The 12,216-nt window shown below is 44.3% G+C and overlaps 1 protein-coding gene across 1 annotated transcript; it reads left to right on the top strand.

Annotated features, from left to right (window-relative positions):
* The first annotated feature begins 271 nt into the window (after positions 1-271).
* Positions 272-6,798, top strand: LOC117453486 (uncharacterized). The gene is made up of 9 exons (XM_034092299.2): positions 272-326; positions 1,111-1,224; positions 1,320-2,993; positions 3,410-3,509; positions 3,591-3,739; positions 3,818-3,930; positions 4,012-4,101; positions 5,712-5,834; positions 5,928-6,798. Exons 1-9 carry the CDS (start codon positions 272-274, stop codon positions 6,126-6,128), a joined length of 2,619 nt encoding a protein of 872 aa, XP_033948190.1. The 3' UTR covers positions 6,129-6,798.
* Positions 6,799-12,216: the final 5,418 nt, after the last annotated feature.

Consider the following 12,216-nt stretch of genomic DNA (forward strand, 5'->3'; position numbering starts at 1 on the left):
ATTAGCCTAAAACATATTAAGCAAAACAAAAATCACCTATTTGTTGTTAATATTAACATGAGTTTGAAATGAATATATAGAAGAATATAAAGATGTTTTTAAGACGTATTTTCAGCGGAATGATTAATTTGAGTAGCCTATTTTTCTTCTTTGACTGTCTGTGACGCACCTGTCTCGGCATTTCCCGGTGAGGGGAAGATCAGGAGTTTGCGTGCTGACGTCACACGCAGCTGTATAAAGCAGCTTCACGTGCTCAGAGCTGTACTCCGCTATGGCTCACCCCCACTCTCTGCATGAGTCCGTCGGCATACTGGGCATCTCTGGAGGTTAGTAACGATGTTTTTATTGCGGTAGTTGGACTTGCTGCTTGTCTACTGTTATTTATCATTACTAATCATGAATTGTTGGGTTGAATTCAGTGAAATCCTTTTGTAAAACATTTTTAAGTTTTGAAAAGTTAGGGGGAAAAAACGAGTGGCCAAATATTTATATCAGAAACCAATCCATTGTTTTTAATACATAAATGCAATTACTTTAAACGGTAATCTTTGCTAAAACAAAAACATTAAAGTGAAACTTTGGTAGCCTACAGTTTACAGTTAGGACTGGTTTTAAACCCCCTTTTAAACATTCTCATGGACCCTTCGTTTTATGGAATTTAAATTATACTGTGTACTATAGGCATTAATACTGTGTGCAATTATTGTACTCTAACTGTATTTGTGTCATTGTGTTAAGTACCTCTTTTAATTGGTATTTTCACATTTATCTTGTAAGATTAATTTGCTGTTTTTACATTACTTTTACAATGTTAATTGTGTTTGTTGATTTGTGAAGCCCTCTGAGACAGATATGATTTGTGATATTGGGCTATATAACTAAACTTGAATTGAATATACAAGTTTGGCATTTGTTTTATTTAATCGTGTTTGCAAATTAAAACATGGACATATTTTTGTTATTCTTTCGTTTACAGTCATATGGCACACACATATAGTATCTCTGACTCTAATTTATTACTTTTTTCACAGTGCATCAAGTGTATTTTAATAACATTTTTGAAAATATGTCAGAGTAAGAAGGATCATGTTTTCATCTAATTACTTACAGGTTCTCTCCTGCTTTTGGTTAACGACTATGCCAGCTCGCCTGTTAAAGACTTCATCCCCCATACTGCACTGGGGATTCTGCTCCTCATCATTGCAGTCCTCTTAGCCTATGCAGGTTGGTTTTGTTTATTACATAACTGAATCAATGGTTAACTTGTTATTGGGTAAGCTCAAGGTCTTCCTCTCCTCTGTTTACTCTTCCTCTCTAAGGGATCTGTCGCAGCCTGTCCCACGCCCAGCTGTTTTCCTCTGTGTGTCTGACTGTCTCTGCCCTGTGGTGTGGGTCCGGTCTGGTGCACATACTGGTGGGGCAGGGGGTGCTGCCGCCCTCAGAGCTGAGAGCCTCTCTGGTCCCGGGCCTGGCAGCATTCACCTTAGCTCTGCTCGTCATAGGTGGCGTGGCAATAGCAGTGAAGAAAGCAGTGCTTTTCCTCATAGCTTTCTGCATTAGCTTAGCATGTGCCCATCAAATCGCTGGTTTGTCAGCTGTAGGTTTTGGTCAGTCTGCTACAGCTGCCAACTACCTTCTTGTCTGTCTGGTTGGTGTTTACTTTGGATTTGGACGTCTGCTGTCCATCATCACTCATGGTAAAGTGGAGCCTCCGGGAACAGGCCTGAAGAAAAAATCTGAGCTGGAAACTGAGCAGAATCAGTGTAGTGATGCAGTGTCAGTGTGTCTGGTGATGCACCTGCTCTCCGCCTCAGTGTTAGCCTGTCCTCTGTTGGGCGTGGTCCCCCGGCTCTCCGTCGGTCATCTCCCCTGGCTGTGGACGGCTGGAGTCTTTCAGCTTGGCATGTGTGTCCTCTTCTACAGAGCCATGGACACACTTGCTGCCACTTTTTACGGCTTCACTGCTATTCTGAGATTTGCTGAGGGCTACAGTGCTCTTCTATCATTCTACTCAATTCAGCCTTTCTCCCCTGTTCCCTTCCCTGCTGTCTTCTCCGTGCTCTTCTCCATCCTGGCTGTGTTCAGCTGTCAGAAGAGCCTGGTGGAGGGGCTCTACCAGTTATTCTTTGCAGCTTATTGTATCGCCATTGCAGCCCAGCCTCAAGGCTTCTTCCAAGGAGGCACACAGGGTGTACAGGGAGCTATATTTGTACTCTCTGCCGGCATGCTTTTAATTACCACATTCAATATGGTCTCGACTACAATGATTCCCACAGGCCAGGGCTGTTTCAAGGCCTTAGTAGCCAGGATTCAGGGCCTCACTCTCAGAGCCCATGATGAAGAGCTACATGCTCCTCGCCTGGGCTACTCCAAGTATGCTGATGCAGAGGTGTTGGGCCACGCCTGCAGTGTGCTGGCTGCTTTTGCTGTCACAGCCACAGTTGGTGACAGAAACCCTCTGTCTGTGCTGGTTCTGCCCTGGGTGGTGGTGGCTGGTGGCGGGCTCCAGCTGCTCTGCGGCTCAGTAGCTTTTGCTCGAGGTAAAACCTTTGAGAGCACAGTTTTTACTCTGTACGGGGTGATGTGGGCAGTGTGGGGGTTGACCCGATATGGCGGCCTGTACGGTGAAACCAGAGGCTTCCATGTGGCTGTCGGGATCATAAGCTTCATGCTGTTTAACTGTTTAGTGACGGTCGCGGCGTTGTTTCTAAATGTCGCCTGGTTTGTTTATGCCCTCACCTTCCAGCTCATCCTTATAAGCTTCTTGCTGGATGCCGTAGGCTCACTGCCATATGGTTATGACATTGGAGTCACCATCATCTTTGGTCTGGTCAGTTTTTATTGTTTCCTGGCACACATTTTCAACAGCAGCTTCCAGTCCCCCCAGATGCCCTTAGGAAAACCTTTAGTGAAGCTGAGCGGGGTTGGAGGAGGCGCAGATGTCTGTCCGCATGTACCGGCCCGCAAGGCCTCATCCGTCCAGCAGATTGCCGGTGAGAATCTTCAAAAGTGATGCTTCTCCATAAAGATTAGCATTTGTGTATCAATTATTATTAAACCTTGAAACTTGAAGACTTTGCTTTTCTTGCATGCCTTCATGGTGAACGAAGAATCAATAAATGGAGAAACATTTATACTGTGTACTATAGGCATTAATACTGTGTACTATAGTTAAAACACTTTGGAATGATATGAGTCGAGTACTGCATCAGTGCAAGAGTCTTTATGCAGAAATAGTAAGGTTTTAGTGAAAAAAGTAGTAAACAAAAAACTTGATAAATGAGTTAAAAAAAATCTACAATACAAGGTAACACAGTGAGCGTATTTGATATACAAATGGCCGTTCTGTGAGTTAAAAAAAAAGTTGTTTACATACTTGCCGTTACTTTTCCTCTTTTACCATCTGTAGAAATCATGAAAAATGGGGGCATATGTGGAATGCCTACTGACACCGTCTATGTGCTGGTGGCAGCTTGCAACAGGCCAGACGCAGTTATCAAAGCATATAAGTGAGTTTCCCTTTTAGATTTGATCTACATTCATTTATTGATTTGATTTCATTACTCTTTAATTGCTGTGTTTGACTCCAGGGTGAAGAAGCAGGCGGAGGACCGGCCCATGTCTCTGTGGATCTCCTCCATCAAGCAGCTGGAGCCGGTGCGACACCTGCTGAGCCCTCTGCTCCTGGACTTCATGGAGGCTGCCTGGCCCTCCTCGATCAGCATGGTCATACTCAGAGGTAAGTGTGCCTTCATGTATGTATATTATTGTGTGTGCCTCATGACGGGGGTTTACGTTGGTTTTTCGGCTCACACAGGCCCGTGGATGGACACTTTTGGTTTAGGGGATGCTGCCAAACACATAGGGACTCCACAAAGCATTGCCATCAGAAACCCAGACTGCTCTGTGGCCACACACCTCATTAATATGGTAAGTGAATGTATCATTCAAAATGTGTGTGAAACTAGTCAGCAGGCCTTTTGTTTAAAACAACAACTTTTTTTCTTGCAGGTGGGGCCCATCGCTGTAACCTCAGCCAACCCTACAGGCGAGGCAGACACGACTCACCACAACCAAGTTTACGCCAAGTTGGGAAAAAAGGTCAAGACAATATTATATTAATATAAGAGACCTCCCCTGCAGTCTGTGAACATTTTCTTCAATTTTTTATTAATAAAGTCACTTCAACTAGGACTCAAATCACTGCTCCATCAAAAGACACCTCTGTCTCTGCCCCCTGCTTTGCTGTTTTTGACCATTTGAGCATATGACTCTGTCCTCTGTGCAGGAGATTGTCTCCAAAATAAAACCCTCTGGTTCTCCAATCGACCCTGTCCCTCCTCGATTTTTTAAAGAGGTATTCCCCACTATAGGACCTTTTGTTCTTGACGTTTTTAACAGCAGTCTGCTCACAGGGGTTGTTCCGGAAAATTGGAAACATGCCGTTGTACAACCACTTATTAAGAAACCTAGTCTGGATCCCACAGTTCTTGCAAACTTTAGGCCCATTTCCAAATTACCACAGGGCTCAGTGTTAGGCCCCCTGTTGTTCTCCCTGTATTTGCTCCCTCTTGGGTCCATTCTTAGGAAGCACGGTATCGCTTTCCATTGCTATGCAGACGATTGCCAAATATATGTGCCACTTAAAAAAAGAACGACTCATATTCAATTAAACCGCTGTTAAACTGCCTTGAAGACATTCAATCCTGGATGTCATGCAACTTTTTAAAATTAAATGATGACAAAACCGAAGTGATGGTTTTTGGTGCCCCTCGGACCACTCCTATAGACCTAGGATCCCTGGGCCACTCCACCAGGCCTACCATCACAAATCTTGGGATAAAGATGGACCCTGAACTCAAGCTTGACAGCCAGATCAAGGCAGTTGTTAAAAACAGCTTCTTCCACCTCAGGCAGCTAGCCAAAATAAAGCCTTTTTTAAATAGTGACCTCTTTGAAATGGTAATCCATGCCTTCGTCACCTCCCGCTTGGATTATTGTAATGCACTATATATGGGGATAAGTGCATCCTCCCTTGCTCGCCTGCAGATGGTGCAAAATGCAGCAGCACGGCTACTAACTGGCACATGCAAATACGAGCACATTTCCCCCATTTTATCTTCACTCCACTGGCTGCCCGTTCATTTGAGGATTCATTTTATTCTTTTATTTACTTTTAAAGCCTTCAATGGCCTGGCCCCGCCCTACCTCTCTGAGCTGTTACACAGCTACACGCCAACTCGCACTCTCAGGTCAGCTGATCAGTTGCTCCTGAGGGTGCCAAAAACAAAGTCTAAGCGCTGAGGGGACCGTGCTTTCTCTGCTGCCGCCCCTAAACTGTGGAACGACCTGCCCTCGCTCATCAGACAGGCTCCCACACTGACTGCTTTTAAATCCCGTCTTAAAACCCACCTCTTCTCCTTGGCATTCAGAAACAAGTAGAGTGTTGCTTTTATTTGCTTTCAGTGGTCTATTATTTTTATTATATGGCTGTTATTTATTTTTTAATTATTACGTTTATTCTGGTTTGTTTTGTGTTTGTATCTTGTATTTTAAATGTATTTATATTATGTTGTGTGAGCTTATCTCTCTGTACAGCACTTTGGTCTGAAGGTTTTTAAAGTGCTATATAAATAAAGTTGGATTGGATAAGAGGCCTGGGTACGTTATTTTATTTTCCAGTAAACTACATGTGCTTTTTGCATTGTTAGGTTGATGGAGTGCTGTGTGACGGACCCTCCCCAGAGAACATTGCCTCCACTGTGGTCGACTGCACTAAGATCGAGACAGGACATATTGGTTTCTTCAGAGTGGGTCTCATTCCTAAATCTAAGGTAATGTTGGTTCTATGCATTTAGTTCTAATACACAATTTTAATTTAGTGCATGCGTATTCTAATACCTGCGGCTTGTGGTTGTGCTTTAAAGGTTCTTCAAATCTTCGAGGAGGTTCAGATGCGGCACAGACATGGGCAGACAAACCCTGCTTTCGAAGATGACGTACATCCGTCTGATATACAAAGGGACAAAAGTTTCGTAATGGAAGACGCATCAGAGTCAGGAAGAGGAAGCGGAAACTCTACACCATCCACAGTTGCACCTGAACAAAGTCCAGTCCTCAGAAATTAGTCATAGCACCAATGCACTATAACAAATGTTGCCAAATGACATTTTTATTCAGATGTATTTAAATGTGAAATCCATGCAGGGATGGACATGCAATAGTTGCTATGGTGTTGTTTGATTGATGTTCTGATATCTGTATTATGCTGGTCTGTTTATCTGAATGATGCATATTGGTGTGTCATTTCTATAGTGGTATGCACACAGACACTAATGTCACTTATCTAGCTGGGTAACTTAAATTTGTGTTTTGTATGTATTATAAAAAAATGTAACTTTTTTTCACAAATTTGAAGTATCTTAAATACATGAATGTACTGTGTATATCAATCAATCAATGTTTATTTATATAGCCCAATATCACAAATGTTACATTTGTCTCAGTGGTCTTCACAGTGTGTACAGAATATCAGTATGACAATACGACACCCTCTGTCCTTAGACCCTCACATCGTACAAGGAAAAACTTCCAGAGAAAACCCACAGTTTAAAGGGAACATGGGAGTAACCTCAGGGAGAGCAACAGAGGAGGGATCCCTCTCCCAGGACGGACAGACGTGCAATAGATGCCGTGTGTAAATTGAAAAGATAATACATTTGCAACATAGGTAGTCCAAATGTTTGTATATTCACTTTCATGATAAATTATAGGCTTCATTAAATTATTTCCAAAGAAGTTTATTTTTTTCATATTTTTAATAGAATATTGATTTGTGTTTTTCTCTGTTGAATATTAAAGTCTCCTGACTGCATTACAACATCTCATTATGGGCAATATGAAATATAAATACATAATAAACAAAATCACATAAATATACAAACATATTATTGATCTAATCAGTCAATTAAAATGAGCTTTGTTCCAAAATTAGGTTAAACCAATCCAAAGACAACACATTTGTTCATAGTAGCAATATGTTGGACGACTCAATGATGTTTTTTCTGAAAAAGTCAGATCATGCCTTCAGTTGAAATGGGATTAGTATGGATAGATCAATGCAATACAATACAATCTATAATACCCATCATTTGAAAAGCACAAAACCACTTTTTCATGTATTTTATTCATAAACATGTGTCCCCTCACATTCAGAGATTCTGAAAGTTTCAGGAAAAAAACTCACTTTTTGTCCTGATCCATTTATATAAAAACCTGTCTGAAAATGAGCTGACTCCCCCCCCACCTTATCACCTGCATCTCCTCCTAGAAGTAACAGACAGAGAATCAACACTTTTGAAACAGGGCTAAAACAGAGGGGATTATGGGTAATGCTGCAATGATCTGTTTGGTGTTTCCAGCCAAACACTTCAGAGACATGTTTTTTATATATCTGAGACCTATAATATATTGATGAAAAACTGTATAATAGAGGACCTTTAAAGCCAAAACTGACCCAAGGTAAACCCACACAGGGGTTTACATTTACTTTGTTTGACAAGACCAAAGTAAGTATGGATACAAAGTAGGATGAAGCAGCCGCAGCAGTCTATTTCTTTCTTTTTTTGTCATTAAGATTTTTAATACATTTTTCACATTTTATACATAAATGCAGAACAAACATACAGGCAGCAGACCCGCCCCCCGTGGCACTCCAATTATTCTCTCACACACACATGCCTACATACGCCTGCGCACACATTCATATATACATCAACGTAAAGCATGTAGATATACATTTACAACAAATACATCATATACACGCACATGTACACATATACACATATACAAATATACTTCCTGTCCCTCCCTAGGACAGTGCCCCTTTGATATAGGCCAAGAAGATGTGCCACGCTCCATTAGATTTGCTTGGGACATTATTTACCCTGGCGATCATAATTTCAAAGGCTGCAGTCTCTGTCATGAGTTTAAGCCATTCTGTAAACTCTGGCTGATGTGGGCTCTTCCAGTTGCGCAGGATAAGCCTGGCAGCTACAATAAAACCTGTTAATGTCAGTCTAAGTTCTGCTTTAGTAAGGCCTGGTGGCACAAGAGGTTTGTCCCCCAGCAAACAGAACTGGTTGAGGTCTTCTGAGCCACCCTTCAAGGTTTTTAAATACCACCTTCCAAAAAGGCAGTACCCTTGGGCAATCCCATAGACTCGCTAGACTAGAGCATGAAGAAATGTGCCCATTTCTCTATATTACATTTCCAACATTTATTGTCCTGAGTTTAGCCCATTTCAAACAATTTCAGGGGTGTAGAATAATATCTATGCACAATTTTATAATGGATAAACTTGCTTCTCGTATCCCATAGCCCAACCTACATTTGACACTATATCCTGCCATAGATCCTCCCTAATCTCACTTCCAAGATCTTTTTGCCATATCTTTCTCAGGGCTTCAAATATTTTAATTTTAATAGTTGACATTTTTTATAGAATAGTGAGGCAGAGTATAGAGTATGAGGAGAATTTAGAAAGTCTTGAATCTTATTCTCTTCTTCCTCATCCCTTGTCAGTCCAAATACCGAACCAACGCTGCTCCTCAGCTGTAGATATTTCCAGTCAAGTTAAATGGTTTCTTAAGGTCCTCAAATGACATAAACAAGCGGTCTCTGTAGAGTTCATTGACAACATGTATCCCTTTCGCCAACCATGTATGCCATAAAAATACCTTTTTCCCTATACAGATTGAGGGTTTGTTCCATATGGAGGAGTACATTTGTTTGTATTGTGAGATGCCCAAAATCTTGTGTGCCCTTGCCCATGCCCAATAGGAATGTTGTAAAATCAGATTTCTTCCCTGTTTTGATGCGTTTTTCTGGGATAACAGTTCAACGACCTTAGCCGGTGCTGCAAGTGCCCCCTCCATCATCACCCACCCAGGGTTAAACCCATAATTGGTCCAGTGTCTTGCTATTTTATTAATTTAAAATGCTATGTTGTATAATTCCATATTAGGGAGGCCCAGTCCACCACTATCTTTTGGGGCAAAGAGTATTTTCAGAGCAATTATTGGCTTTTTTCCATTCCATAAATATTCCCTGATCATCTGATTTTATTTATTTTTATTCCGTTAGAGATGGTTACCGGTATCATCACAGAAATATAATTAAATTGTGGGGCAACCACCATCTGAATAATATTAATTTTCCCCAATAAAGTGAGATTTATCAATTTCCATTTTTCCAAATTTGCCTTAATTCCTTTAAATCATATTAATAGAGATTATGTCTTCCAGCCCTGAACACAACCTGATGCCAAGATATTTCATTCCAACTCCGATCCACTTAAAATTGAATATTGACACCGCTCCTTGGTTGCATCCAGTTGATATGGGCATACAATTATACAATCCAATCCAATTCATCACTCCGTTGCAGAAGCATTGACAGGCAAAAACGGTTCTTTTGAGAGCTACCTCTGAAAAACAAAGATTCCTCCTAAAAAGCTTTGTTTTTCTAACATGGAGACTGGACAGGAAAGTCAAGGCTGTGTCAGGGATTGCCTCGTGTGCGGGTCGGGCTACATCATGAGCTTTGACAGGCACTCACAGTGTGAGTCCTGCCTGGGAATAGAGCATGCGAACGCTGCTCTCATTCCCGGGGTAGCATGCTCGCATTGTGCCCGTCTCCCGCTGGCCCTCAGACAGCAGAGAGCGGACGCTCTCGCTGCTGCAGCTGCCGAGGACGATTGGCACGTCCGGGAGGAGTACTCCGGGGACAAAGCCATTGATTTTCTGGATCAGAATGGAGGGCACGAGTCGGACGACCCCCTCCATACAGGGATCAACGGGTGATTCCCCCATTATCTCTCCCCTCCGGACGGAGGAGACAGATAGGGAAACCGGTGTAGGTCCGGTGTATGATCCCGTGATCCCTATCTCCGCCAACACGGCATTGCCGTCGATTGGCGGGATTCTCCTGGAACTGCCAGAGATCATATCCAAGGCGGCCGCCTGGAGAAATCTCCCCGTTCCCCTAGCTCAGGAGAGCTCGCTGCCGGATGATATGTGCGGGGTGTTCTCCCGGGTACACAGGGTCAGGAGGGACCCGGTCTGGCCACGCTTCCCGGCCATAAGGAAGTACCAGGAGGGGGCGGCAGTGGACCCTGGAGCCATGAGGTCTCCGATAGGGACATACGTGCCTCTCACGAGAGTGGAGGGACTCACGGACGTGGGTTTCCCGACCGTGCCTCCGCTAGAGCCAAACCTCACGGCATACTTTGGGGCTAGGCAGGCCAGCTCGGTTTCCGGACGGCAACCCATGCTGGCTGCCACCAAAGACAGGTTTGTCGCCAAACAGACGGACCGGATGCACCAGTGTGCTTTCCAGGCGTCAGCGGCGGCGAACAACATAGCGTTGCTGACAAACTCCATGGTGGAAATGTCGGAGCAGTCTAAAACTATGTCCTCAGGGGAGGCTGAGGAGATAGGCAAGGCGGCCAGTATTACACTCACCCTGTGCGCAGCAGTCGCAGTCTCGCAGGCGCAGATTGCGGCATGGGCGACACAGGTCCACCGGTATCTCTGGCTACAGCAGGGGAATATACTGGAGGGTGCAGGAAAAGATCTTCTGGAGGCTCCAATTAGTCCGGACGGACTATTTGGACCACAGTTCCATGCCATGGTGGAAGGTATGAAGTCTGCTTCAGAGCAAGCAGACGACATAAGGCGTCATGCTAGCTGGCTACAGGACAAACGTCCGCAGCGACAGCAGCGTCAGCAGCGTCAGCAACGACAGCATCCGCAGCCCCCGCTACAGTCTCAACGGGGGCAGAGCGGGCAGCGGCGAGAGCAGCAACGGCGAAAGCACCACCCTTCGGCAGCGGCAGGGGCTCCGTCCCAGGTCTCCGCTCCTCCGCCGCAGAGACAGGATCTGCAGGCGGCGAGTCGGAGGGGAAGGAAGAACCCCCGCTCCTGGTCTGCTCCTCCGAGAGAACCTCAGAGGAAGCAGAACAGAAGATGACTCTTTGGGGGGGTTATGTGGGAAGAGAGATTGGTCAATAAAAATGATTCAAATCTCAACAGTGTGTCTGTAGCATCTGTGTCTCACGTATCCCCCACACTAGTCAGGCCGGTTGCTATTAATCTATTGTTTAAAAAGCAGCGGGACTTGTTGCATAATCCATCTGCTGTTAACCGGTCGGTTAATAGACAGAGGGACTCGCTGGTGGAGCCAGCTGTTTCTAATCGAACGGTTAGCAAACAGCTAGGCTCGCTGTATAAGCCTGCGGTATTTAACCGCAGGCTAATAAGGTTATAAGACAGCAGGGCTTGACATTTAAATCGGCCGCTTCTATCCTTACGGGTAACAAGCAGCGCGATTTTTCCTCTGTCTCAGTTGTGCCTACACACAGTCGTATTAAGCCTAGCACGGCTGTTACGCAGGAGGTGAAAAACACTGCACACACCTCCACAAGTTGGAGCATAAACCCGCCTCAGGGTCCTGTTTATGCAACACACTCTCACTCCCTAAGCGTCCAATAGCGACGTTTGGTCAGTGTCCGTGGCGTCCAATTGTGACGCTCCTAGGCTCCTTCGGCGTCATAAAGAGACGCAAATAGCTTTCAACTGATTGCAATGTATTCCCATCTGCGTCGGGATTTGACGCTCATGGAAGCACGGCATTCGTTTATGTCGGCTGCCCTTAAAGGTAATGTGAGCGTCCATTCCCAGGAGTAAAGGATGGCAGAAGACACTACACTACCCAGAATCCCCAGCTATCGTTTGGACTACACCATGTGCTCTGTTTGACAAACCCCGTGATAGTCCTCAAGCTCTGTGATTGGAGAGTGTGCTCCGAGGGTTAAGCCGATTCTCGAACAGCACTTGAAATGGGATGGAACCACGGCAGACTGTCCAAAACTGGATTTGAACGGGTCCACCGCGTCCCCCCTCCCCCACCCCGTCCCCAGAACTACACATGCTGGCTATTCTGTTTCGCAACATGTTCTCTACGGCACGTCTCTACTGGGAGTTGTAGTTTTTAAAAGACGTTTTCGTATTTCCCATAATAAGAAGTTGCCAGTATTAAACTGTGTACATCCCTGGAGGTTTAGGGGATAGGAAACACTCACATTTAAAACATATAATTAATAAATGGGTGAAAATTGCTTGTGCCCATAATAGGCAGCATTAATATATATACACA

This window comes from Pseudochaenichthys georgianus, chromosome 10 (assembly GCF_902827115.2).
Source record: "Pseudochaenichthys georgianus chromosome 10, fPseGeo1.2, whole genome shotgun sequence".
NCBI classification, from domain to species: Eukaryota; Metazoa; Chordata; class Actinopteri; order Perciformes; family Channichthyidae; genus Pseudochaenichthys; species Pseudochaenichthys georgianus.

What these genes read in the sequence shown, in the direction of transcription:
- LOC117453486 (XM_034092299.2), top strand. Translation starts at nt 272, where the DNA reads ATGGCTCACCCCCACTCTCTGCATGAGTCCGTCGGCATACTGGGCATC. An exon ending in ATCCGTCCAGCAGATTGCCG is followed by an intron (nt 2,994 to 3,409) that starts GTGAGAATCTTC and finishes TACCATCTGTAG; the next exon opens with AAATCATGAAAAATGGGGGC. An exon ending in ACGCCAAGTTGGGAAAAAAG is followed by an intron (nt 4,102 to 5,711) that starts GTCAAGACAATA and finishes TTGCATTGTTAG; the next exon opens with GTTGATGGAGTGCTGTGTGA.